At 53.4% G+C, this 25,886-nt stretch overlaps 1 protein-coding gene across 3 annotated transcripts; it reads right to left on the bottom strand.

Annotated features, from left to right (window-relative positions):
- Positions 1 to 479: 479 nt before the first annotated feature.
- Positions 480 to 18,223, bottom strand: NUAK2 (NUAK family kinase 2). 3 transcript variants are annotated; one of them, XM_053668017.1, is made up of 8 exons: positions 17,881 to 17,933; positions 17,647 to 17,702; positions 8,939 to 9,059; positions 6,312 to 6,463; positions 5,889 to 5,954; positions 3,927 to 4,046; positions 3,264 to 3,396; positions 480 to 2,614 (listed from the first exon to the last, which is right to left on the bottom strand). In XM_053668017.1, the coding sequence occupies exons 3-8, from the start codon at positions 9,006 to 9,008 to the stop codon at positions 1,566 to 1,568; spliced, it is 1,590 nt and encodes a 529-aa protein (XP_053523992.1). In that variant the 5' UTR covers positions 9,009 to 9,059; positions 17,647 to 17,702; positions 17,881 to 17,933; the 3' UTR covers positions 480 to 1,565. The 3 variants fall into 3 exon arrangements, with proteins under 3 accessions (XP_053523992.1, XP_037011301.2, XP_037011302.2); XM_037155406.2 differs by lacking the exon at positions 17,647 to 17,702 and having other exon boundaries at positions 17,881 to 18,223; XM_037155407.2 differs by lacking the exons at positions 17,647 to 17,702; positions 17,881 to 17,933 and adding an exon at positions 9,257 to 10,640.
- Between the last annotated feature and the right edge of the window lie 7,663 nt (positions 18,224 to 25,886).

The raw sequence follows: 25,886 nt of genomic DNA, 5'->3' as shown, positions 1-25,886 counted from the left end.
AGAGAGACAGCCTTCAAGGGGGGGCATTCCAAGCATTCTTTACTGCACTAGGGGTCAGATGGTGAGGGCAGAGCGGGCGCAGCTGCGCAACACCGAGTAAAAGGGATTTCTTTGGAGAGAGAGAATAGAGGAGGTGGGGGTGTCTTCAAGCAGCAGGGGACAGAACTGTATGGGGGAGGGGTGGAAGAAGATGGAGAGAAGGTTGGGGGTGGGTCTGCACAATCTGCCAAGCCCAGCTTTCCCGCTTAGTTCCAAAGGCAGGAAGAGCAAGTGGGGACATTCAGCCCAGGGCTCTCCCACCTGCGTGTTTATAGGGCAGACTTGCTAATGAGGTACATTGGGGGAGCTTCTGGAAGCCAGAGCTGGGTACTTGTTGTTTTGTTTTTATTAAGCAGGTTCTCCATTTCCCAACAGGATGTGTGTTAAGACAAGGTTCAAAGATCTGCGCCCAACCTCCTCAGACGTAACGACAGAGGCCATTGTCAATCACCAGACTGGTTTTTAATGGAGTGGGTTTTTTCTGGCCACAGAGAAGGGAAGAGGGACCATCAGGTAGGCAGAACCAGGGCAGGGATGAGGGGGCCACGTATCCCTGGACAGGGTTAAGGAACATGCGGATTTGTAAAAGGGCCCCCCTTCCCCATGAATCATTGCAAAAATATTACTTTGTACACAAAATTAGATGTATAGTGAACTTTCCAGAACATAATATTCACATTATTGAAAACAGTAAGATTCATTTTTGAAAGAACACATGGCTAAAAAATATAAATAGGGCATTCTAGGTCCTGGAAACCCAGAGAAATAGACACATTCATTCTCAGTAGCAAGAGCAGCTTGGAGGCTGGAGAAGTTCACAGAGCCTTTGAGGTTCAAGGGGGGGGTCCAGAGTCATCTGGGCCCACTGAGATGATGAAGTCCAGTAGCAGCCTGAGCCTTTTCAAGTCTTTCAGATTTATAGCAGCGACTCCAGGAGGCTTGGGCGAGGTTTGGGGGACAGGAGAGCAGGGGTGGGGGACCTTTGAGGAAACAGGCTGGGTTCTCTTACTGCTGGGAGAAGTAAGGAAGGGCGCACTCTAGGAGACTGTTCCTAGGCTGTCCCAGGCACATGAGGAGTTTCCATATCCCAGTTTCAGTTCCTGGTGGGGATGGGAATGTGTATTTGAAGAGTTCCTACCCTTATCTTGGCAAGAAGGCACCATGCACAAAACTCACTCATTGCAATAAAGGAGATGGGTACTGGTAAGAGTGCTCTTTCCGGATTTTGGTGGTCCCACTATGTGCACACAAAACAGAGATACTGAACTTGGCCACGGACCTTCTCTATTCCTCTACTCTTCCCCTCTTCTACCTTCTTGGTTCAACAGGGCTGAAGATGTTGAATCCTCAATGCATCTCACTTGCCCATTTTTCCTATATCCGGCCCTCCCCAGGGCTAAATCACAAACCATCTCAGACTTCTGGGCTGGGATGCTGGTCCTAGGAGGCAGGGGAAAAGGTGGCTCCCCTCAGGGTGTTGCCAGGTGCATCTTAGAGCCCATCCAGGTGGGGCAACGGCTCCACCCTCAGCTGAGCTTTGAGCAGACTCCCAGCGCCTGCCGATAGGCCTCTGTCACCTCCTGGCAGTCCGTCAGGGAAAAGCAGCTTTCCCCCAGGGAGTCTTGCCTCCAGCGCCTCAGGCCCCTGCTCCCAGGGCCCTCGGAGGGGGGCTTCTCAAGCCCAGTGAGGTTGTCCACAGACACACAGCCTCGCAGCAGGGGCTCGGGGAGCCATTCAGGCAGGTCTAGCTGGTCAAAGGACTCAGAGGACAGGATACTGTCCTCACTCACAGCCCCTGAGGGGCGGCTGGCCTGGGCCGGAGGGCAAGGTGAGGCCAGCTCGTTCAAGGAGCCGAAGGCAGTAGGGGCTGTGCGGGAGAACTTGCCGTTGTGCTTGAGGATGCCCTTGCGGTGGAGGAGCAGCCCTGAGGCCTGGGGGGGCTTCTGCTCAACAGCGTCCCCGCTCACAAACACATCCCCTGAATCCAAGAGCTCCCCCGACTCGCTGGGTTCAGGAGACGAGTAGTAGCCAGATTCCCGCTGCCGAGAGTTCTTGAGGATGCCCTTCTTGGGGAGCGGCGGGGCAGCCTGCCCTGGGCTCCCAGAGTCCGGGCTGAGCTCAGAGTCCTCTTTCGCCCACTCAGAGGAGGCAGACGCCTTCTTCTTCAGAATGCCCTTTGGCAGCTCGAGGCTGCCCTCGCTGGGATGAGGGGAGGTATCCTCGGCAGGGTCCTCCTGCAGGGACTGGGCCATGTCATTCTCTCTGCGGGACTTCTTGAGCGAATGCTGGCGCTCGAGGCTGGGGGCCATGCTCCCACCTCCAGGCACGTGCTGCTTGAAGAAGCTGCATACCTTGGCCCCATTCTCCAGGAGGGGGCGGGAGGACCGCCGGAGCCAGTCGGCCACGGAGGCCCGGCCAGAGTCATTGCCAGGGTGTCCTCCCTCAGACAGAGCCTCCTGCTGCCCTACACGGGTGGCATATCCCCAGTTGACCCACCAGTGACTGGCCACGTCCTCCAGGGTAGCCCGGCGGGTGGGGTTCACCATTAACAGCCACCGGATCAGGCCACAGGCATCTGAAAGACAAAGATAAGGGTCTTCGGATTGGCAGCCATGCGAGTGGGCCCCGGCAGTCCCCTCTCACTGGCTACCCCCATCTGCACTAGGACGCCACTCCCACCCAGGGCTCCGCACACACCCCAGCCAGGCCAGCTCCCAGCCTCCAGATGTCCCAGATGGGTTCTGCCAATTTCCTCTTCTGTACCATGCCCCCAGGATTCTGAGCCCTCCACTAGCCTAACTGTATGTACATGTGTATCCTTGTTCTCAGAAATGCAACCCTCTGAGGGTGTGGACTGTACTCAAAGGTAAACCAAGGTTCTTACACCTACATCGCCTACATTGTAGGGGAAAGGACAAAAAAATTTCTAAGGATGAGGGAAAAGCAGTAGAAAGTGAGACAACTGTAGCACAGAGGACCTAAGTTAGACCTTAGGAAGCACTTCCCAAATGTAATAAAGCATGCCCATAAGTGAAGGAAGAGATGACCCCTCCTTTTCGGAGGTCGTAGACACTGGGGGCAGAGATGTCAGCAGAAGGTGGGTGGAGGGTACTCATCTGCAGTGGGTCCTCCTCTTCACTCTACTGCCACCGTTTAACCCCTGCCTCAGGAAGTAGCTCAGGACCCCCGGGGCCTGGACGGGAATACCCGGACCTCTCACTCACCCGAGGGTTTAGGCGGCTCCCGGTAGGCCCCGCTGCTGATCTGCCTCACCAGCGTCTTGTGGTCCTGCCCATCAAAGGGCATGGCACCGTGCACCAGGACGTACAGGAGAACACCCAGGGACCAGCTGTCCACCTGAGGGAGGGTGGGGGTCAGCAAGGGTGCTGGAGGGGCTCCGGCCTCGCTTCTGCACCGGAGGGGAAACGGGTGCCTACTGGAGAACTCAGAGGCCAGTGTGTCTGGGGGGCACGTCCCTCTGGAATCCAGGGGCAAAGGAATGATGCTGCGGAAATGACCAAGGCTCATGGGGAGAGGTGCTGTCAATCGCCTCTCCTTGGCAGCGGCAGCCACAAACACAAGAGCAATGGAGAGGTCATCCCTTCGGGGATAAGAGGGGGTGGCAGGCTAGGTGCAGGGAAGGGCCATGGGAACCAGGAAGGTGAGGGGCACAGGACTAGACAAGGGGCCTGGGGGGTTAGGTTTTCACTCCAGTTTTGCCACTCCTGGCTAGAGACCCAGCAAGTGACTACTTTGGGAGGTGAGGGGGTACGGGCTGAATTTTGTGCAGTGAGAGAAAACAACTAGAAAACCAGCCCACCTGTCTCACAGGAGCTGAAGCCACAGGAAACGCAGAGGCAGGCTAGTGGTGGAGGGCGGACACTCACCTCTGGACCCGTGTAGGGCTTCCCGTTGACAATCTCAGGCGAGGCATACAGGGGGCTGCCGCAGAATGTCTGCAGGAACTTGCCTTGGTGGTAGAGGTTGGAGAGGCCAAAGTCAGCAATCTGCAGGAGCAGGTAAACACGGCAGGGGTCACGGCCAAGGCCTGGGTTGTTCTGCAGCTTTCAGCCTGCCGCCATAAGACGCTGGGGAAAGCCAGACCCCAGCAGGAGGAAAGGGTGCCTGTGACCCCCACCCATACTGGGCACTGTCAACACAGCTCAGGCCCTGGAAAAAAGAGCTCTGCAGGAACTGTGTCAATGAGCACCTAGCCAGAGGTGCGGGGGCTCCAGGCCCTCACTGTCCCCCAGGCTCCTCTGTCCTGCTGTGCTCCAACCCAGGCATGCACTCCCCTGTTGGTGCGCATCCTCCTGGTCCAGCAAGCTTACCTCCCCTGGGAAGCCCTCCATTGCCCTGAGCTCTCCTTCTCCCACAGAGCCCTGGTTTCCAGTGGTTTGCTGTAGCCCTCGCTTATTGGTTCTGTCTCCTCATATTGCCACATTACTATATTCCTATGTTGACCTCCTTCTGTCCCCATTCCTCCTGCAGCTCCTAGAATAGGTGTGGCCCATGAATGGGACTCCATGGGAAGGGGGGCCAGATGGAGGGGGACAGTCAACATCTTATGCCGGTGGCACTGCCCTCAGAAGCACGCCATCCTGTCTCTGACTAACCACGCACGGCTGGGCTCCCCTTCCTAGCAAAGGGCTTGTCTATGCCCACTCCTGGGCAGGAGCATGGGGTCAGCCCAGCAGGGCTGAGAAGCAGTGGTGAGGACAGAACAAAAATCACGGTCAGAGTTATAGCCCAGGAGAAGGCACCTTGTCCCAGACTCCCTGAGCCATCTGATACTGAGGCCTTGAGAGGCACCCAGTCCATCTTCCTGTTCCCCAGAGAGACCCCTTCCCCAGCTGCCCTCGGGGAGAGGCTGAGGCCGGCGCCCTGCCGCTCCTGATCTCTTCACCCCCAGCAGAGGGTCATGTGTGCCTAGGGTGGGGAGGGCCTCTTTATGGAACTCTGGCTCCTTCGTTTATGGTTTTATTGGCCTCTTATCAAGCAGATAGTTGAAACCCATAATGAAGCAGGTGATTGGTGCAGATGGGAGAGTTCATGCCTGTCCAGGTTGTTTGTGTTTATTGACTCTGCCTCCCCTCCCCCACACCACAGCATCAAAGAAAGCCCCACCTGCTCCGGGAATTGGCTGGAAAAGGGGAATGAACTCCGTGCTAGGGTGCCACAAAGCATGGGTCAGGGGCTACTGGAGCAGGGACTATGTCCTGGGTTCAGGAGGATTCTGAAGGGGGTCAGAGGGCAGAGTACAGGGCCAGCCTGGCCATCTCCCCTTCTGGCTCTGAGACCTGAGTGTACCTGTCATTGTGCCCTTCTCAGGCCTAAACCGAACTGCAGAGGCACGGGAGGCCAGCAGCTGCAGGAAGACAGAGCTGGAATGCTTGGTCTTTGGGGAAAGGAGCCAAAGGGCCACCTAATTGCAGCAGAGGAAAGTCTGCGTGTGTGTGCATGTGTACGTGTGAGCGCATGCACACAGGTGGGAAGAACTCAGGCCGGGGCCCTCTCCCTACCAGTGCCAAGGTTGTGAGCAAAAGAACCTAGACCTAGATTCCTAGACTCCTGTCAGTGTTGTGATGTCAAGAGCACTGGGAGGGGAGCCAGGAGACCTTGTTTCTAGCCCGTGTTCAGTCTCTCGCTAGCCACAGAACTTTGTGCAAGTCACCCCTTATTTTGAGGCCCTGGTTTTCCATCCATAAAATGGAGTGGGAACAAGCATATAGGATCTTTGCAGGACTCCTCCCAGAACCCCCTAAGGACTTAGAGGTACTTGGCTAGGGGCAGTTTGAAAGGGCTGGGGAGGAGCAGGAGAGATGCTGGAAACCAGAAGTGGGGCCCACCTTGATATTTCCATTGGCATCTAGGAGGATGTTCTCCAGCTTGAGATCCCGGTGGACAATCCCATTCTGAAAGAGGGAGGGAGGAGTGTCAGGGGGAGGTCACCGGGGAGGGAAGGGCATGAGGACCTAGTCTGCAGAGAAAGGCAAACACAAGGGGGGCCGGGTAGGGGCACAAGTACACTGGGAGTGCCCATCTTCATTGGTGGGCACAAAAAAAAATCACAGGCCCTTCCACCTGCAGCCGAGGGACTCAGAGCCCGAGACACCGGTGTTCCTAGGCTGTGGGTCCAAAATCGAGTGTTGCCTCTGCTTTGTCTCCCTGTGTGTGTTCCCTGTGCAGGCAAGTTGTGGACTCTCTTGGGCCCAAACTGGGGGCCCAAGGACCACCCCTCAGAACAGGACCGGGCAGGCGGGGCCCCCTACCTGATGGCAGTATTGCACAGCAGAGATGACCTGCCGGAAGAAGTGCCGGGCGTCCCGCTCGCTGAGCCGCTGCCGCTCGCTGATGTAGTCGTACAGGTCACCACGGCCAGCGTACTCCATGACTATCACGATCTTGCTGCTGCTCTCGAACACTGGGGCAGAACGGGGAGAGGGGTGGGCGGGTGGCTGTGGAACATCAGGCCCTCCAGAGTACGCTGTGCCCCTGTGGCTGGGCCTCTCCCCGGCCCTGGACCAGACACCTCCCTCTAGGGATGCTTGCTGATGGGGTGAGAAAAGGGCCTTTGAAGCTCTCACCATCTTCCAACAGCAGTAAGTTAAGGCCAAGGGACCTGGCTCACCCTGGAAGCTCTGGCCTTTGAGGATTCTCAAAACGACCCTGCAATTTCTCAGGAGGGCGGAGACGTCCCTGGATGGGAAGGAAAAGCCTGCCTGGTTCAGGATTTAGTGCCTTTTTGCTTCATGACCTAGGGTAGAGCTCTTCCAGCTGTCACGAAGGTCTGTCTCTTCTAGGCCTCATCACTTACTAGTTGGGTGACCTGGGCAAGTTATTCAACCAGTGTGGCTCAGTTTCCTCACTTGAAGAACGAGGAGGGATGATAATGCCAACCTCTTAGAGCTGGGGTGAGAACTGAATACAAGACAGTGGAAACTCTGGCGCTGGCTGAGCAAGCTGGCAAGGAGCTGACATAAGCAGGCACTCCATAAATTGTACCCACTGTTACATTCATCACTGGCGTCCTCATATACATAATAATATGTAATAATGCCCATAAAATGCCTGCCTGGGGGATCAGAAGAGGGATAAAGCACATGCGGGGGCTTTGCACACGGTAAAGTACAATGGCGAGCTGAGATACTCATCTCCCAACACCTTTGATTTCCCGCCCAGAGCACTGCCAGGGCCTTGTCCACAGAAGTGATAAATATTTCGTAACCGAATGACTGGCCGGGCTCCTGTCAGCCAGCCTGCCCCGCCTGGCTCATCGGCCTGTGTAGGAGGAGCCCAAGTGCCCCCTCCAGCCTTGTTCTGGCTCCAGCCCTCTGTAAAGGTAGGGAGTGACTGGGTCACCAAACTGGCCCTTTAGCTGAGTGTATGTCAGAACGCGTACATCCATCCCTGCCATTGCATCTCTGTGTCAAACAGGTCCTAGGAGTTTGGCTTGCTCAGCCAGCCCCAGAGATACTGCTGTTTGGCCTGTGAGAGGAGCTGAGAGAGGTGGCTTCTCCAGGAGGTATCCCAGCGCCCAGGCGGTTGTATACATGGCCAGGAGGGCTGAGCTTTTCCCCAGGGGCACAGGAGTGAGTGTCCCTGATGTGTGGTGACCCAGTCTCCCACCACACATCAGGGCCCCACCTAGCTGTCCCTGTGGTTCTCCGCATCGCTGCAGCCTTTGTGCCGTGAAATTAGGGGTCAAGAGCCAGCACATCCTGGACAGCAGCTAGGTGAGAGTTCATTCCCCCACCCCCAGGCCATATGTCCTGAACCTGTGGCTGTGACAGGATGGGGATAGATCTGAGGTAGCCCTGCATACACACAGTAACTGCCATAGCCCTGCATCTGCTGGAGCTGAAGGTGAAGGACAAGCCCGAGCTTCCTGAGCTTCAAAGCGCAGTTCCCAGACCTGGCTGGGGATATGGGTGTGGGACATGCACACACACATAACCACCAAGCTCAGTCTGGCTAAACCAATACCCTGCCATCTGCCCACTCTTCCCTGGGGAAATACGCAGAGATACAAGTAGCTTTCTCAGCTACTTGCCCAGTCCTTGCGGGACAGGTTCAGGCCACAGGGCCATGTCAGTGGCTCTGCCCTTAGTCTTCCTATGAATAGAACCCAAGAGAGAAGAATTCTCTTATATTATACTTCCCACCAAAAGTATTAAAAAACAGGGCAAAGCCATAAGCTCCCTTCCTTCCCCCTGCTGCTATTTCTTATTTCTCCCTCTAACTGACACTATGTAAAGGCTGGAAGCAGATAGGTATGTGTGGGAAGGCACCCCCCCCTTTCCCTGGTCCCCTTCTCTTGCTCTCTTTGTTGTCTGGGTCACAGAGAACAGGGCAGTCAGAGTGGAAAGCCAGCACTGATGTCAGAACAAGAGAAGGCTGAGAAAGATAACAAGGAGAGGCAGAGGCCAGCCCCACGCAGGGATGATTCAGAGTACAGGGCAGACTCCAGGAGGCCTGGATCTTAGCACGCATGCACCGGAGACAGGTGCAGGTCTCTGTATGTTTCAGCTTCCCCCGTACTGCTGAGGATCTCATTGGGTTGGGGAGGTAGTGTTCAAGTTTGGAAAACCTAACAGTAAAAACAAAAAGCCTACCATTTGCTGAGTTCTTCCTGTGAGCTGAGCACTCGGTGACATTTAATTTGACCTTTGCAACTATGCTGTGACGTAAGTAGGATTATCCCGTTTTACAAATGAGGAACTGAGGCCCACCCAGGGACTACACTGAGTAGTTGCCCAAGTCATACCAGCTGAATTTCAAATCCAGCTTTTGTCCAACTCCAAAGCCTGCATTTCTTTCATTTCTTTGTATCACCTGTTCAGACTTCTATACACACACCTCCCCCTCGGACCCAGAGTCAGACACCCCGCCTCCGTACCTTCATGGATGGCAATGATGTGGGGGTGGTTGAGTGATGACATGATCTCAATTTCTCGCCGAATGTGCATCAGATCTTGCTCATCTTTGATTTTGTCTTTCCGGATTGACTTGATGGCCACCTGGGAACAGAGAATGCTGGAGAGTGAGGGGAAAGGTCTGGCAGGTAAAGGTGTCCTGGAGGACACTCTCGAAGCCCTGACTCTGGGTTGCCTGCAGCTGTTGCAGAGGCCAAGGATGCGCCCAGAGAAGCCACTCCCCCCTCACCAGGAAGGGTGGCAGAGTGGCCGAAGAGCACCTTCTCTGGAGAAGTTCTTACCTGGGTTAGGTGCAGTCCACGCAGCAGGAAGGAGGAAGGACCAATGGCCTTATTCAGAGGCCACAGATGAGCAAGGGAGGTAACGACCCTTTGGACGGCCAATGCTCTATGATTTACAAAGCAAATTTACCATACTACACCATGAGGATGAGGGTTTGCTCACCACTGGGTCCCTGCTGCCAAGCAAAGGGGCTGGCACAAGGCAGGCACTGGATAGCCATGTGCCGCTTCAGTATGTTGATTAGCCCTCATAGCAGCCCTGGGAGGTAGGCAGAGAAATATCATTCCTATTTACAGGTGCAGAAACTGGTACCCAGAGAGGTCACATGACCTGCTCAAAGTCATATTGCCATTAACTGGCACCGGCAAGGGTACACCTTGACCACATTATACTAAGTGACATAAGCCAGACACGCAAGGCCAAATGCTGTACAAGTCTACTTATATGAGGTGACTGGAGTAGGAAAATGCATGGGACGGAAAGTAGAAGTTACCAGGGGAGGGAGGAGGAGAGGTGGGGATGGCAGGGCGGACACTTATTGGTCCATGGGTGCCCGGAGCTTCTGTTGGAGAGATGAAACAGTTTGAGAAATGCACAGTGGTGACAGCTGCACAGCCGGGTGACTGTACTGAACGCGCTTAATGAACTGTAGCGTAAAAGGATGAATTTTATGTTACATATATTTTACCACAAAAAAAATGGTGGGGGAAAAAAATCAGTCCCTTCAGTCTAGGTGAGGAATGTCTCTCTCCTGGCAACAAAGGAAAACAACTAGACAGGTACATAGATTTCTCTGGGCTCTGCTAATCTTGGTTGTAAAGGTGAAAATACCATAAAAGGATTAACCCACCCAGCTGGTTTGCATGGCTCAGAAAGGGCGGAATGAAGCAAGAGGAAATGAAGAAACAGCTGCCAAGATGCCCTTTAACAAAGCTCTTGGAGATTCAGGGGTCTCCTCTGCTCCTTCCATTCAGGGTCCAGGTGACAGAAAGGAGAGAATCACAACAGTGCAGCGCGCGCGCGCGTGTGTGTGTGTGTGTGTGTGTGTGTGTGTGTGTGTATGAGTGTGGTGTGTACAGAAGACTCTCCTGCAGAGTCAGGAGACCTGGGATCTCCTCCAGGCTCTGTCACTGTGCCCACGGGCAAGTCCCACCCCCTCTCAGAGCCTCACTTTTGAGTGAGACAAACAGGATGAAGGATGTGTGAGGTGCTTTCCTGCCCTGATTCTCGCAGACGAGCCATGAAAATGCCAGGCCCTCAGAGGCCGTGTTGCTGGCACTGGGTGCTGGGCAGGGGGTGTGCCTCGGGGTTGGTCAATTCCTGTCAAGTCTTGCCCAGGGACACCAGTGGTAAATACAAGACTTCCTCTTCTTGGGAGACAGGCAAGTTATGAACAATCTGAAGGCCCAGACTGGGGTAAACAGCTCCTCACTCAATTTCCCAGGAGGGTTTGCCTCCTCTAGAGGTTCAAAAGGAGACAGAGAAAAGAAAAGCACTTCTGGAAGGGAGGGGCCTTATTCCCCTTTTCACAGAGCTTGGGAGGCAGACAATGGCTTCCTGCTCAGAGGGACAGTGGACAAGAATGCGGAACAGCCATAATCCCATAAGGAGTCACTCACAGTGCTCAGGGCCTGGTCACCCTGGCAACAGGCCAGAGACGGCGTTCCCTCCACCCCATTCCTCCCCAGGAGCTGCCTCCATGAAAGAGGGGAGGCCCAGCTCTCTGCCCTCCCTGAGCAGGGCAGGGAGGACAATGGCAGCGGGAGCGACTGTCGCCATGGAGCCTCTCCCAAGATGCTGCTGAGGCCCATGCTGCAGCAGCAAGTGCTTTCTTCAGGCTCCACCCCCTCTGCTCCAAACCACCCCTGGAGCTAAGCAGGAAAGTCACGGATTCAGAATCGGACAGGGGGCAGGGATGGGGACAAAGGGACTGGAATCCTCCTCCAACTCTGAGGCCAGAACCTGGAGCGTGGTTCCTGCGTGTGTCTCTCTCCCCATTCTCCTTTTCTCTCCCTGAAGGCAAGAGTTTATGGACTAGTCCTTTTCTCTCTAAAATGCTTCATTTTAATAATCAGACAACGGATAAATTACTATAAGCTCTTCAGATAAAGGGGCCATAAAAACTGTTAACAGAGAGTAAACCATCATATGTAAATTACAAATCTAGATAATAAAACAAAACTATCTGAGAGCTTAAGAGGCACACATATACAAAAATTAAGCCCATCTTGAACGAATAACTGTGTACTCACAAACATATACAACACTGAGAGATATCATCCTAGACTTAGGAGGTAGAGCTCTAAAAAAGACAAGACCCAGAAGAAATGAGTCCCCCCGAAAATAAAGGAGTCCCTGTATGGACAGATGGCACACAAGTCAAACCTCGAGATCTATTGCTTTCAAATCTGGAAGCCTAATCTTCAGTGAACAATTCCATTCTCCTGTGAGCTTCTGCTCTGGCCTCAGAGGCTCGGGGGAAGGACCTGCAGTTGGCCACATTAGGTCCAGGGAGCACGGTGGGGCTGGCACTTCCCGGGAAAGAAACAAGTTACGCCATCTGGCCTCCACCAGTTCCTAAGCAGGTGACAGGCAAGAAGAGTGATGTGTCACTGCCCTGGTGATACCCTATCCCAGCCCCAGGAGACAGGCTCCTAGCTACCTGCTGGCTGGCCTATCAAAGTAAACTAGGTACAGTGAGAGCTCAGGCCTGGACAGAGGTCAGCGCACAAGAGCACTCAACAATTGTTTACTGATGAACACAAGTCACAAAAGAAATATTTATTGGTTGTCAGTCAGTGGATTGGCCCCTGACCGACTGGGCCTGTGCCCAGATGAGACTTCTTGCTTTTCTTCCTACGCAACGTGGAGAGTCAGCCTCCGTTATAAGCATTACTTTTGAGGGACCTTTGTTCTCATCTGCAAGACAGTTGAGCAACCATTCTCTAGGAAAAACAATATACTGACTAGAGCCAAGGAGGAGGGTAGCAACTGCTGAGTGGGTCACCCAGAGGCCAAAAGGCCCTGTGCCTGGAGCCAGTCCCGGTCCGTCTGAGTGTCATTACTCATAGTGACCCTTTCTCTCCAAAGCACCCAAGTTTAGACAACGCATTGCACGCGGCCCCACCCAGTGGGAACAGGGAACCCAGACACGACGAACATCTCAGTGTGAATGTGGACACCAGGCGCTTGGAGTGGGTGTCAAGAGCCCAAGCATCTCATCCTCACTTGCCCCTACGGAACTATGCAACTCAAGACAAATCACTTAAATGATCTGGTTAATTGGTCTGGTTGGTTTTAATGTCCTCATCTGAAAAATGAAGGTCAGCAGTGGCTGGTGTAGCTCAGTGGATTAAGCGTGGGCCTGCGAACCATGTGATCCCGGTTCGATTCCCAGTCAGAGCACATGCCTGGGTTGCAGGCCAGTTCCCAGTGGGGGACACATGAGAGGCAACCACACACTGATGTTTCTCTCCCTCTCTTTCTCCTTCCCTTCCCCTCTCTCTGAAAATAAATAAATAAAATATTTTTTAAAAAAAAGAAAAATGAAGGTCATTTATTCTCCAAATATCTGTTGAACACCTACTATGTGCCTAGTGCTATGTTAGGTGCTGGGGATTTAGATGAAAATTGGGCAGTCCCTGCACCAAGGTCCTCAGTCCAGTGGGAGGATCAGCAATTGAGTCAGCTCAGGCCTGGGGTGATGAATGAGGACCGTTGAGGCCCCTGCCTGTCGGGGGCTCCAGCAGCACTGGGGAGAGCTTTCTTTGCCTGGAGGAGCAGGAAGGATCACCTCTGGGAGAAAACTTTGTTTTAGATCTTGAGGGATGAATGGGGTTTGCCCAGCCAAGCAGGGTAAACTAGGGAGGGGCAACAGGGGCATTCCAGGCAGAGATAAATGTTGGAGTAAAGTCCAGAAAGAAAGGAGCCGTTGAGAAATTTGCACATCAGGATCTCCAAGTGTCTTCAGAAATGGGTCACCTGCTACTATGCCAGGAAGGCGCTAGCCAAGGATTGTTATAATGAGCTTGTTCCGAGGCCCCATGCTATATCTATGTTAACCCGCCTGAGCCAAATTCCTACGGATACTGGCCCAGTGGTGTTCTCGCCCCTGCAGCCCTGCATGTTGGAAGGGCGGCAGGGCTAATTCCCTACCCCATTCTGCAAATGGCAAACACTCAAGTCTGGAAAGGTGCACTGGACTCTTCCAAGGTTCCCTGATACATCAAGACAGAGTCAGGATCCAAGGGGGAGAGGTGCGGCCTGGAGACGCTGCCATCTCAGAAGACAAAAAAGATCCTTGCAGATGTCCCGCCCTGCTTCCAGTGCCCTGCCTCTCCCTAGCCCCCCCCCCCCACCTCCAGAGAAGGGAGTGCCCCACACTCTGCTCTGGGCCATGCTGCACAGTCCAAAATGCCACCCGTATCCCACTCATACAACATGCTAGAGAGATGGGTACTGGGGCTCGATTGGTTAAACACTCCTATCCTCCACCCACCACCAACAGACCCCCCGGGTAGGGAGTGATCTGGATTCAGGAAAGGATGGCAGAAAGGCCTTAGAGAAACAAAACCTAAAGGTGCTGGTCCCAAGCCCTAGGAAAGAGGGTGTGAGCTGGGCATCCTGGTCACAGCTACTGCCAGGAGCTGGAGCCAAAGTCCTTGACTCCTCTCTGGCCTTTCAGGGAACAGCTGCCATCCAGGAGGCAGGGCAAGGAGGTGGAGGATGACCCATATAGATAACGGAGCAGAGGTCAGGCTGGGCTTGCCTCAGTGGGCAGAGTGGGGAATGATGAGCCTAAGGGTGGGGGCTCGTCATTCCACCAAGCCTGTCAGAGAACCAGGCAGGGAGAGGAATGGGCTCCAGGAGCGAGGGAGTCTGAGCTGCTTCCCCTAAACTCCATGCTGTACCCACCCTCCCCTTCACTCTGCCAGGTTGCTGGGCAAGGCAATTCCCTGCCCAGCTCTCTTGTGTGGTTTGGCTCGAGTCCAAGGACAAGAGTTGCCTGCAGCCAGAGCCTCCCTCCCTGCTGCCGAGCAGGCAGGTGCAGGAGGAGCAGGGAGGGCAGCGTCACACAGAAGAGACCTTGGGTGGCTGGCCAGGTGGGAGCCCTTCTCTGGAGCAGGGGCTGAAGGAGAGAGTAGGACTTTGAACAAAGCAGAGACCACAGTGGTCAGGCTTAAGGAAGCTAAGCACAACGCATTTTCTTGCTCAGACCAGAACAGACCCCAGACAGATGCCTCTATGAGAGCAGGGCCTAGTCAGGGCAGCCTTGCCAGGATGACACTATGTCAGCTACTGAGCTCAGCACTTTACACATATTGTCTGATTTAACCCTCTGAGAATAGCACAAGGTAGGAGTTATTATAATCCCCACCTTACAAATGAGCAACTGAGATACAGAGAGGTCACATGAGCAACAGGATTTAAATGCTTGCAGGCTGGCTCTGAGCTGGGCAGCCTTCCCGACAAGGTGAAAACCAGGAATGCAGTGTATATAGTTCACCCAGCCAGGGTCCTTCGACACAGGCAGTGCACGAGGAGTTGTGGGTTGGTTCTCAGTGTCTACTCTGGCCCTGTGCGTGGCTGAAGCTCTGAGAAGGTGGCTGGAGCTGACTGCTGGAATGACCAAGCACAACAAGACAAGCCTGAGCTCAGCTGAGGGCCATCTCCCAGACCAAGACTCAGTCTTGGACATGTGGGACTTGGGGTGGTCAAATCAGGGGCCCGTGTTGTAGATGTGCCCCTAACCAGACATGGGACAAGCCGCATCCCTTCTCTGGGCCTCACGTTCCCCACCTGTCAGTGAAGGAATAGGACCATCTCGGTAATGTTCAAATCCAAGCCGTCTCATATATAAGACAGGAGCACCCCTGCATAGGTCGATATCCACTTCCTGCCCCGTGCTCCTCATGGAACCCCTTGGGGACAAGACTTCTGTGCAGATCACCCCAAAGCCTTTGGTGGATTCTAACAGCAGGGGTTTTTCTCTTTGTGGGGAGGGGCAGTCAGGGAGCTGGGAGAGTCACAGGAGGAAATGTCATTTGGATACCAGGAATGTACTTGGAGACTAGAAGATCCAGAGCAAATATTTGTTTTTCCTTTGATGTCCTCCTTGAGTAGCCATTAGTCTTGCCCACCTGCCCCTCCCTCTGGACAATCCCATCTAGCCCCTGATGTTCTCAACTAGGCAGGCTGGGAATGGGAAATGTTCTGGAAAAGCAGAGAGAAAATGGGGATGGGAGTCACTCAGCAGGCCTTCCTCTGAATCTAGCCCCCACCAACAATCTCAGTTCAACTTAAGCAGGGTTCTTGGGTGGCTCCCACATCCCTCTCTCCCTCTGAAGTTCCTGAGGCACCAGGCTGATCTCCCTTCAGGGAGAACAGTGAAGAGGCAAGAACGAGGGTGCAGAGGGGAAGAGGACTCCTTCCCAGAGCAGAGATACCATTAGCACAGCAGGCAGCTGCTCTTCAAGGAGGAGGAAGACCCTGAGCAAGTTCCCAGCAGAGGCACAGGCTGGGGAGGTTCAGAACAGGTTCCATCCCCACTGCTCTTGTCTCCCTGCAATATGATGAAAGGCATAAGGCCAGGCAGCACCTTCTGAATTCTGTGTTCTGATATAACAGGAGCTGGAATCCCTGCCTGCAGCTGCTGAGATTTGAAAACTGAAAGCTGGTTTATCTCATTCCAGAATCAATGAGATCTCTCTCTCCCTCCCTCCCTCTCTTTCCTGCACAAAGTGACCTAGGTCAACAGCCTGATGGGACCTCTAAACTTAAATCTCAGCTTCCCACTTTCTGGGCCCTGCAGGCCCCTACAATCCAATCTACCCCACCCCCACCGCATCCCAAGCAGCTATTTCCCAGCTAAGCCCCTGACAAAGCCTAGGCCCAGCAGTCTGAAGCCTGGAGCCTCACCAGGCCCTCACACTTTATAGAAAGAGAAAGGAAAAGAAAACCAGGAAGTACATAATTGCCCAATAGCCGTAACCTGGCAGCGGGCAACTGGGGACCATGCCAGGCATTAGCAGGAAAAACATACTTGGTCCTATCGATGGGGACATAAATCCATCCCCTTTTGCCAGCATCCATTCTCCTTCACCAATGAAATGACCTCTTGAATTTCAAACCAGCTACTGGCTGCTGAAGCAAACAGTCTGGGGAGGCAACTGCAGCCACAGGCAACAGGGCGGCCATGACACACATGTGCGTGTGCTTCCACATGTCTCTTAACCAGACCCAACTGCACCTGGCCAAACAATCCCTAGACCTCCTGCCCCAAAAGGCTTGTTACAATACTGATTAGCCCTGGCTGGTGAGGCTCAGTGGACCGAGTGCCGGCCTTCGAGCCAAAGTGTCATTGGTTCAGTTCCTGGTCAAGGCACATGCCTGGGTTGCAGACCAGGTCCCTCCCTGCTGGGGGCAATCTAGAGGCAATGGATCAATATATCTCTTGCACATTGCTGTTTCTCTCCCTCTCTTTCTCCCTTCCTGTCTCTTTATTTATTAAAGGTAAATAAATAAAAATAAAATTTCAGTAAAATAAAAGAAAATACAGAGTATTTGGTTCCATCCTAGACCTTCAGAATAAAATCCTTCTGGGTGACAAGTACCACAGGTGATTCTGATGCACACGAAACTCCAGTTTGAGAACCACTGTTAACTAACTTTTGGCAAATTTGCCACCTATTCAGGACTGGCCTTTCCGGACATAAATATCAGTTCTCCCTGGAGGTTCTTTATGTCAGGAAAAGTCTAACTTACATTTGCATCTCATTCAATCCTCATGGCAGCTTGTGAGGGAGGCTGTGTTTTCTTGATTTTTGCAGAAAGGGAAACTGAGGGTACAGAGACCAATTAGCTGCTCAAGGTCCCACAGATTGCTGCTACTGCTATTACTACTACACGCACACACAGCGAATTAAACCTTCCTGAAAGGCCTCAAACCAAGTGTCTTGGGGCACTTGGACCTTGCGCCAGAGCCTGATTTCACATTTCCCAGGATAAAAAACGCATCATACTGAAACATGGACTCACCCTAAAAACTGAAATGGGACACTTAAGTGTCCAACCCATCTCCACCCCACCCCTGTGCAGATCTCCATAGAGTGCTGGGCTGCCACACTAGCAGAACTGAGTTGAGAACTGGACACCTCATTCATTCATTCATTCATCCATTCATTCAAGCACACAGGCATTTACTAAACCACGGGCATTTACTTGATTTACGATCAAGTGCATTCTACTTTCTCTACCCATTCCCCCATTTGGAAGCCTGTTCCAAGCAAAATCCTACTTAAGTTCCATCTTCTTTAGGGAGCCCTCTCATTCCAAGACAGAACGCTATTGGTCTCCTAGGCACCCGGCACCAACTGTCCGCCTCACTCACTGGCCATCATCACATGCTGTTCGGTGTTGGGGTTCTCAGGTCCACGAACATTATCTCTACAATTATGGACAGACATACCTGCAATAAATACCACCATCGCCCCCATCCCCCCGAATCCCGCAACTTCAGTTTGGTAAAGACTGAATGGGGCCACACTCCAGAGCGAGGCACTAGCCCACGGCCCAGCCCTGAGCCTCCCGCCAGGCCTGCGCTGCGAGAGGGAGCGGCACTCACCAGGCGCCCCGAGCTCTCCCTCGCCTTCTTCACCTTGCCGTAAGTGCCCTTGCCTAGGGTCTCCAGGAATTCGTAGCGGTGCCGCAGGTTGTGCTTGTGGTGGTGGCGCTTCACTGCCTGCTTCTTCATCAGTGGCTTGGGCGACTTGAGCCCGCCGGCCAGGGCGGCGGCGCTGGCCGCCGCCGAAGGAGCCGGATCCGGACGCCGGGGTAAAGCCGGCGACTCCATGGTGAGGCGAGCAGGGACTGAGAGAGGGCTGAGTGGGGACCGGCTGCGGGGGGAAAAGCTAGCGGCACACGGCCCGCACTCCACACGGGAACCCACAGCCGCCCCGAAGCGCTCGCCCAGGCACCGCATTCCAACTTCATATAAATGCCCTGAGCCAGGGGACCTGGCCACACCCTCCCGCGCCCATTGGCCCGCTCGCCGGCGGCGAGTGACTGGAGCCGCCCGCACCGGCTCGCCCAGGCCTCCTGCCCGAGCCTCTACGCGCGCGGCCAGGAAAGGTGTCAGTGGGGCTCCACCCACCCCAAACCCCCACACTCCAGGGACAAGCAGAGGGACTAAAGGACCAGTGGAGGCTGTTTGGTGGGTTGTCTGGAACCTTCGAGGGGCACTGGAACTGCTCTTGCCTCTGAGCGGCGCTTGGTACTGGATAGTGCCACCTTCTATTTTGATGCGCTGTCAGTGAGCAAGGGGCGATCTGAGGGTACAGGAAGTCACCAAAGTATTTCTCCATCCTGAGTAATTTTCTTTTCTCAAGCCAAAATCTACAGTCACTTCACCACTTCTTTAGACCACAGGGGAAAGGAGATGGCATGGGATGGAGGTACCCTAACCAGGGACTGCCCCCTCCGGCTGACTGGGAGGGCTGGTGGAGAGCTGTCCTAGGGTTCCAAGTCCATCTGCCTTCAGTTAAATCGGCCTTAATTGATCCCAGAAATGCGGCTCTGGAAAGTTCTTACCTCTTCATCAGAGAAGGCTTCTAGGGTTGACTGGGTCCCTGAGAAGTGGTGGAATTTATAAGTGTCCGAAGGAAGCGGAGAGAACCAAAAGGAAACATTCATTCATTAAAAAATATATAATTACACTCCTATTATTTCCACTTGTATCCTTAAATTCATAAGTAGTTGGCCACCCAAGGTTTTCCTCTCTTGATTTTGGAGTCAAGAGGACGGGTCATGAAGTTTGGCTTGGTTTTGAGTGCTCACTCGGTCCAGAATCCCCATTCTGAGTGTCATTTACAGTGGAATGAGACTATTCCTCCGCTCCCCACCCCTCAGTGCGGAGTGTAATGGGGAGAAAGGAACATTTTCTTTTAAGTCTTTATGATAACCTAATCCTGTGAAGTGGGTACTATTTTGCCTAAAGCCACACAACTGGTGAGAAACTTGGGCAGAGCTGGGATCCAGACCCCGAGGGGGGTGGTGCCTCAGTTCTCTACCTCCAGGGCATGCTGGGGATCAAGAAGGACTAGGTCCCCACAACATGTACTTAGTATCTGCCCACTTTCCTACTTCCACTGACACTTTGATCCTTTCTAGTGTGAGTTAGGGGTGGAAACGGGGCCCTTTGCCCCGTGGCTGGAGAAGGCCCGCCGGCGCAGTAAACCAGCCCTTTCCCCCAATGTGGAAGGCCATGGGAGGCGGTAGCCATTGTGGCACTCTTCCCTGTACTGGCCTCCCCTCTTGTTCTGGGTTGTCCAAGAAAATAGAATGAGGCCCAGGTGACAGTTCCCCTGACCTGCTGTTTTCTTTCTCCGTTGAGATCTACATTCATCCCCTGGGGCCCACTAGCTGGGATCATTCGGACATGTAAGGGCTCTCAAGAGAAAAAATGGGCAATATAAGAGTAAGCACAGGGCACAGTGTTGGGAGACCTGCGTTCTGGTCCTGACTGATACCAACCAGTCCTGTGGCCTTTTACCAATTACTTAATCACTTTACAGAAACTGGTGCCCACTAGGTGCTAGGCCTTTGGATATCATGGTGACAAGATAGACACAGTCTCTGTACTCAGAAAATTCTCAGTCTAGTGAGAAATAAACAAGCAAATCTTAGACAGAGGAAGATGACTCCATCATGGGAGGAGACAGAATGCCCTTGGGGTATATAACAAGAGGGAGCCCTGAGCCAGACGGGAGGAGGTTGGTCAGGATGTGAGACAGGGAGCCACAGGAATCAACATTTCCTCTTAAGTAAGATGAAACAATTATACAGATAGGCCTAAAATCCCCTTTCATGCTTAATCTAGACTCCTATGAATGCTTCCAGGTGTCCCCAACACCAAAAGGCACTCAATAGAAAGAAGCTTATGAACCAAAGGAATGCAAGTGCAATGGGATTGGAAGGCTAAAGTGAAAGCACCTATTTCCTTCCCTCCATCATTAGCTAAACTGGTAACGGCAGCAGGGGGTAGCTCTTCTGTCCCTCTTGCACCTTCCCCATCCCCACTTCAGCTACTTTTCACCAGAATGTGAATCCCCATTTAGCGGGGAAACCGTGGATGACTGAACAGCCCAGAGAAGAGCGATCTCCAGAACTCCCGGTTCCAAACAAGGCACACCCGGGCAGCTCCTGCAGGGCTACAGGGCAGGGCTTCAGTGGGGAGTGGATCTGGCTGGTGTCTGTCCACAGCGAACCAGCAACGGCGTCAGACAAACATGCAACCTGGAAATGATCTTAACGGCTGAAACTCAGCTCTTAAATTCCTTAAAGTGAGACTGCAATGCCTGATAGGGAATCTAATTACACCAGGTGACTTGGCTGCCAGCACATCCTGGGGAATTCCTGGGTCATGTGCTCTGCTGTGCCGCAGTGCCGGGAATCTGGGTTGAGCTATGTCCATCCTGCCCACCCCACTGTCCAGTCGGAGGAGGGGGAAGCCTACCCCCATCCCATGCCTGATTGCAGATTGATGTCTGAAGGGCTCTGGGGAATAACCATTCATTGGGACTACTAGGTGCCACACTCGGAAGACAGTGAGGAACAAGTGTCTGTCCGTCTCCAAACACGTGGCAATCAGTGTGTCTCCATGGGTCCGGACTGGTAAAGGGAATGTTAAAATTTGGTTCCGAGCAAAGACTGTGGCATGCAGAGTGCTTGCAGAGGGCAGGTGAGGGGACCAAGGCCAGGCTTTGGGGGCGGGGTAGGGAATGGGGAGTAAAGCAGGTCTCCTGAAAAAGAAATACTTCTGAGATGAGTCTTGAGTGCCTAAGAACTAGCTCCCTGCTCTCAGGAAGTTTATGGTCTAGTAAGGGAAGAAGATAGACACATAATTTACTATGTAATTCAAGGCAGAAAGTGGGCAGACTTTTAAGAGAGATTCAAGTGCCCTGTGGGGCTTAAAAGATGGGTCTTTACAGGGTTCGACACCTGGGCCTTGGAGAGGGAGGGAGGGTGGGATTTGGTAAACAGTGAAGAGAGGCCTTCAGAGATGAAGGGTGAAGGGGTCAGCGTGAGGGAGGGGAGTGGCGAGGGTAAGAGAGAGTAGAGAAGGGCCAGCTGAGTGCTCTCTGCATCGCTGTGCTAACACCCCCCTTGGAATTCGCCTTAGTATAGACACCTGAGCTCTTCCTCCCTTTTCTCTGGAAGAAGGGCTGCTGCAGGCTGGAGGGCCCAGCTTGCCGTCCACTTTGAGCTTGAGACTCTAACCATTAAATTTCCTTTCCCCAGAACTCTGACAGTGAGTTCCAGGCCTTTGTGACCTGGTTAAAAGGAGCCGTCCACGGATGGTGGACAATATAGCCTTTAACGTGCTGATCTTCTCCTCTCAGGGCCTGGTGGAACTGCCTGGACAGGAACCTGCACACTGGAAACGATCCGCCAAGACTGGGAGGTGGGAGTCAAAAGACAGGACTGTAATTCTGAACACATTAGCAAATTGGGATTCCTGGCTCAATGCTGCCTTCTACTGACCAAATTAAGTCTAGCAAGTTTTATGGAATGCCAGTAGCTGTAACCACAAGTTGGGTGGGGTCTGCTTAGGCAATTTGTTCCTTCAAGGATTCAGTCCTTTGTTGTTCATTCTTTCGTTCGTTCATTCATTCATTCACTCGTTCATTCAGAAATATGTACTGAGCAACTACAATAATAGGTGTAATAATATTGCTGCCATTTATCGAGCCATCCCTGGTTCTGAGTGAGCATTTTGGACCTAGTGCCATGTCCTGGACTGCCAGCCCCTGGCGGGGGCAACACAGCTGGAAGACAAACCCTGCCAGTCTGACGTCACAGCTGGCCTCTAAAGATTGCATTGCCCTGTGATGCCCAGCCGGGCTTGAGAAATACAAGATGGAACCAGTGAGCTGCTTACAATAGAAACTTTAGTAAGGTTTACCAGGAATTTAGGGGAATTTTGTGTTGCAAATACCGAAAACAGTCCCCAGGCTCTTGATTACAATGGGAAGTGAATGGCACCCACTGGCCAGGCCTGGCAGCATTGGGCAGATCGTGCACTGAATGGGCAGCAGTCAGGACCCTGGATTCCAGGTCCTTCTAACCACCAACCCACACTGTAGTCATGGCCAAGGACTTTCTCTCTTTGGGGCAGTTTCCTCATCTATAAAAAGGCATTTGGATAAACCAGCTCTGAGTTCCATTTCCTCTCTGTGGTAACGTCTCTGCAATATCTAAGTAGGGACAACTTAGAAATCTCAGGCATTTCAGTTTTTTGTTCACCTGGTAACTGACCCTCTCACTACAGTAGGTTCAGGAGCCTCATGCCTTCTCCCACCCTCAGACTGGCGCTGGGGGGGTGCTCCACTCTGCCACTAATCGACTGTGACTCTCCTCTCTCGTCAGCTCTGTAGGTAGGAGTGATTCCCCTTTATACAGCTAACACACTGTGTGCTGGCCGGGGTGAGAATGAGTTCAGCCATCACAGCCCTACGGAGTTGGTGATTATCCCGTCATGCAGATGAAGGAACGGAGGCACAGAGGAAGCTGGCAAGTGGTGGAGCCAGACGGGAGCCCAGGAAACCTGGATTCAGAAACGGTGCTTTTAGCCACCAATCTTCGGCTTAGAGAGGACTTTTGATGTCCCCAAGTCTCAAGTAGACTGTGCTTCTTGACATCATAGTTTACTCCCCTCCAATGTGCCACATGCCTGCCTGTGGGATGAAAGTGGATGTGAAGCTGTCAGATTGAAGGTTTCCTATAGTCTGCCTGGAGTTTCTTCAGGGCTCTTGTCCTCCCAATCCTGGCAGAGACCCAAGGTGTGGTGTGGTGTGTGTGTGTGTGTGTGTGTGTGTGTGTGTGTGTGTGTGTGTGTGTAGGGGAAAGTTATGACAGCAAGGGGCTTATCAGACTCCCTAAACTACAGCTGATCTATTTAGGGACAGAGGACAGCTCAGAGGAAGTGGTCATGAAAACTGCCTGAGGATGGAGCTCTGTGCTGGGCTTGGGGGAGGGAGCAGCCTTACCTGGGGGAAGAGAGAAAAGGCCTTTAAAGTACTCTCAGAGCTGGTCTTTTAAAGCTAGCACAAGGGGATACTGAGACTTGGGAGGTGAGGTGGATGGGTATTTGTGTAGATTTAGTCTAGGGCTTCTCTGGTCAGTGTTTTGAAAAGTGTCTCCTTATCTCACTGTTAATGGCGAAACCAAAAGACCTTTCTCCTTTCCTGCCCCTCACTCCTATGTCCTTTTCTCTGTCTGTGAGGTCATGTACCTCCTTGCTATGGGGTGGAGCAGTGGAGGGGTTGCCTGTGCTCACGACTGGGCACCTGGGGTCACCAAGTACTTTCCACTGGCTGACTGCTGTGTGGTTGCTGTAAGTCATGTAAGATCCTCGATGAGCTGAGATGGGGTACAAATAAATATAAGTATAAATAAAAACGACCCCCGACTTTACTGGGGTCAACACTACCACATCACTCGTTTACTGATTGTTCACTGACCCTGTGGAATAAGAGCCTGGGGTCAGATCCTGAGCACAGGATCTGTTGACACAGACATGGAGTGGGGGGGGGGGTACCTGAGTCTCAGAGTAGAAGTCAGAGAATGGGGCTGCACACCCAGTTCTGCCCCTTGCTGCCCACAAGACAGGGCGCAGCTGGAAGAGTCGGCCTTCGAGCTGCCTTGTCGCTACCAGAGGCAATAAGCAGAGACCGGGATTGAATCTTCATGGGCGCTTTATTCAGATGCCAGCAATCTGAGAAGACTGCGGATTATGTGCCCTCAAAAACCGTCTTAACATCTCATCTCATCTCAAGCTGACCTTTTTACAAGGAGAAGGAAAGGTAGGTAAGGGACTTGGAAAAAATGTTAGTTGGGTAAGAGTTGCGGTTGCAGTACTTCCTATCTGTTGATCACGATTCTTGATGTGCGTCACGGGCCCTTCCCTGGAGCACAAGGGCTCAGGTCCCGGCTCCGTTGCTTATAGACCCTGCAGTACAAAGGTGGTTGACCTCCTGGAGTCACATGGTCCTCCTGGAGTTACATTCCAGTCCCTGGAATAACGTCTTTCCATCTGCATTAATCACTTAAGTCTATCAGCTGTGACTGAAGCTAAAACCTTTAACTCTTGAGTTCCCTTACCAAGGGGGCGAGTGACTCAGCCTCCCTAGTCCTTAGTTCCTAAATGAGCAAAGGGACCCCTGAACAGGGAGGCTCTCTGCAAACTGCGACAGGCTCCCGGAAGCCCAGGGTTTATGGTGGTAGGTACTGGGGCTCAGAGCCCAGTGCTTCTTCTTTTAAAAGCTGCCCACTTGAAGGAGCTGAGTGTCTTCTGCCTCCTGGCTCTGCCCCCACAGCCGCCACCTGGCGTTCCTGGGAGGACCAGGCCAGGCAGGGCGTGGGCTGCGTGCCCAGGAAGCAGTGGGGAGGGAGGTCTGCCCGGTGCTGCCTCCCTGTCCCGTACCCGGCTCCCACTGGCAACCCTGGCCTCCCAAGTCGATCCGGACTGTACACCCCAAGCAAAGTGCATTCCTTGGCCAGGTCACCAGCTCCTGGCCATTGGTAAGGGAGGCAGGAGACAGCGTTTTCTTGGCCCCAAATGACATTCGCACAGCCTGGTGCCAGGGGCTGTGATCCCAAGCCTGGATTAATAGGCTGGTTTTCAACCTCCACAGTTGGTGAAAAGCCCAATCCTGAACTACATCCCTCCTGTCAGAGCCCAAGGCGAAGAGGCAGGAAAGCCAGTTGCTAAGCGGGGGATTTGAAATACATCTGATTTCCTCGACTTGATCGTCGTGCCAGCCACGGGCTGTAGGCGGACTCAGAGGAAGTGGGGACATTTAAAGATTGCTCTCAAAGTGGATGCTGTCTCCAGGCTCTTTGATTCTTGATGTTCATTCAGCTCTGCCTTTTGCTACACATTTACTCCATTCAGTGATTTATTATACATTTTGACCCTGCTTGTCCAGCATGGTGGTACTCTGGGCCCACAAGGGTTAATGATGTTGTCATGGTTCTGAGGAGTCCCCCAAAATCTCTGTCTGTATGGGGGTGAGGTGGAGAGACCGGGGCTTGCATTCACCAGGTACATGAGGGAGGGGCACTCTGGGCAGAGGGCACAGGTGGTGTGGGACAGGGAGACCAGCAGCGCCGGAACTGCTCACTCCCTTTGGTCTCCCCGAGGGAACACTAGCCTTGGTAAGGAGGGGAGCCTGGGAGGGTGGCACTTTTGGGGGGGGCCTTAGGGACCAAGACAGAGGCTGGGAGTGGTCTGGAGGGCTGGGGGAGCTGAGGGAGGGCGTTCAGCTCCGTGACCGGGTAGTCAGACGGTGAGTGGGTGAGAAGGATCCCTGGGAGGGCGCAAGCCAGCAGTGGTGGGGGGCGGGGGCTGCAGTAGGGCAGCTGTGAAGCTGTCCTCGGGCCAGACCATGAGCGTCAGAAAGAAGGGGGTGGCCTGGGGCCCGGGAAGAGGCCAGTCTGAGAGGTGCGAGAAGATGATGTGCCATTGGCGACCCAGGACTGAGCCGGTTTCCTGGGGCCGGTGGAGGCAGAGGTCTGAGGTGGAGGGAAAGAGCTGGAAGGGCCGCTCCTGCATTCACAGATGGGGACACT

This window comes from Artibeus jamaicensis, unplaced genomic scaffold, assembly GCF_021234435.1.
Source record: "Artibeus jamaicensis isolate MK-2021 breed Jamaican fruit bat unplaced genomic scaffold, CSHL_Jam_final contig_475, whole genome shotgun sequence".
In the NCBI taxonomy this organism is placed as follows: domain Eukaryota; kingdom Metazoa; phylum Chordata; class Mammalia; order Chiroptera; family Phyllostomidae; genus Artibeus; species Artibeus jamaicensis.
Note: the sequence above shows the minus strand (reverse complement) of the source record. Positions and strands in the feature narration are given on the sequence as shown.

Bases quoted from the DNA above. Each gene is read 5' to 3' on its own strand.
- NUAK2 (XM_037155406.2), bottom strand. From the start codon at position 18,108: ATGGAGTCGCCGGCTTTACCCCGGCGTCCGGATCCGGCTCCTTCGGCG. The intron at 6,464-8,938 runs GTACGGAGGCGG...GTTCTGCCCCAG, and splicing joins CATCATTGCCATCCATGAAG to TGTTCGAGAGCAGCAGCAAG. The intron at 2,615-3,263 runs GTGAGTGAGAGG...TTTGTCTTTCAG, and splicing joins GGAGCCGCCTAAACCCTCGG to ATGCCTGTGGCCTGATCCGG.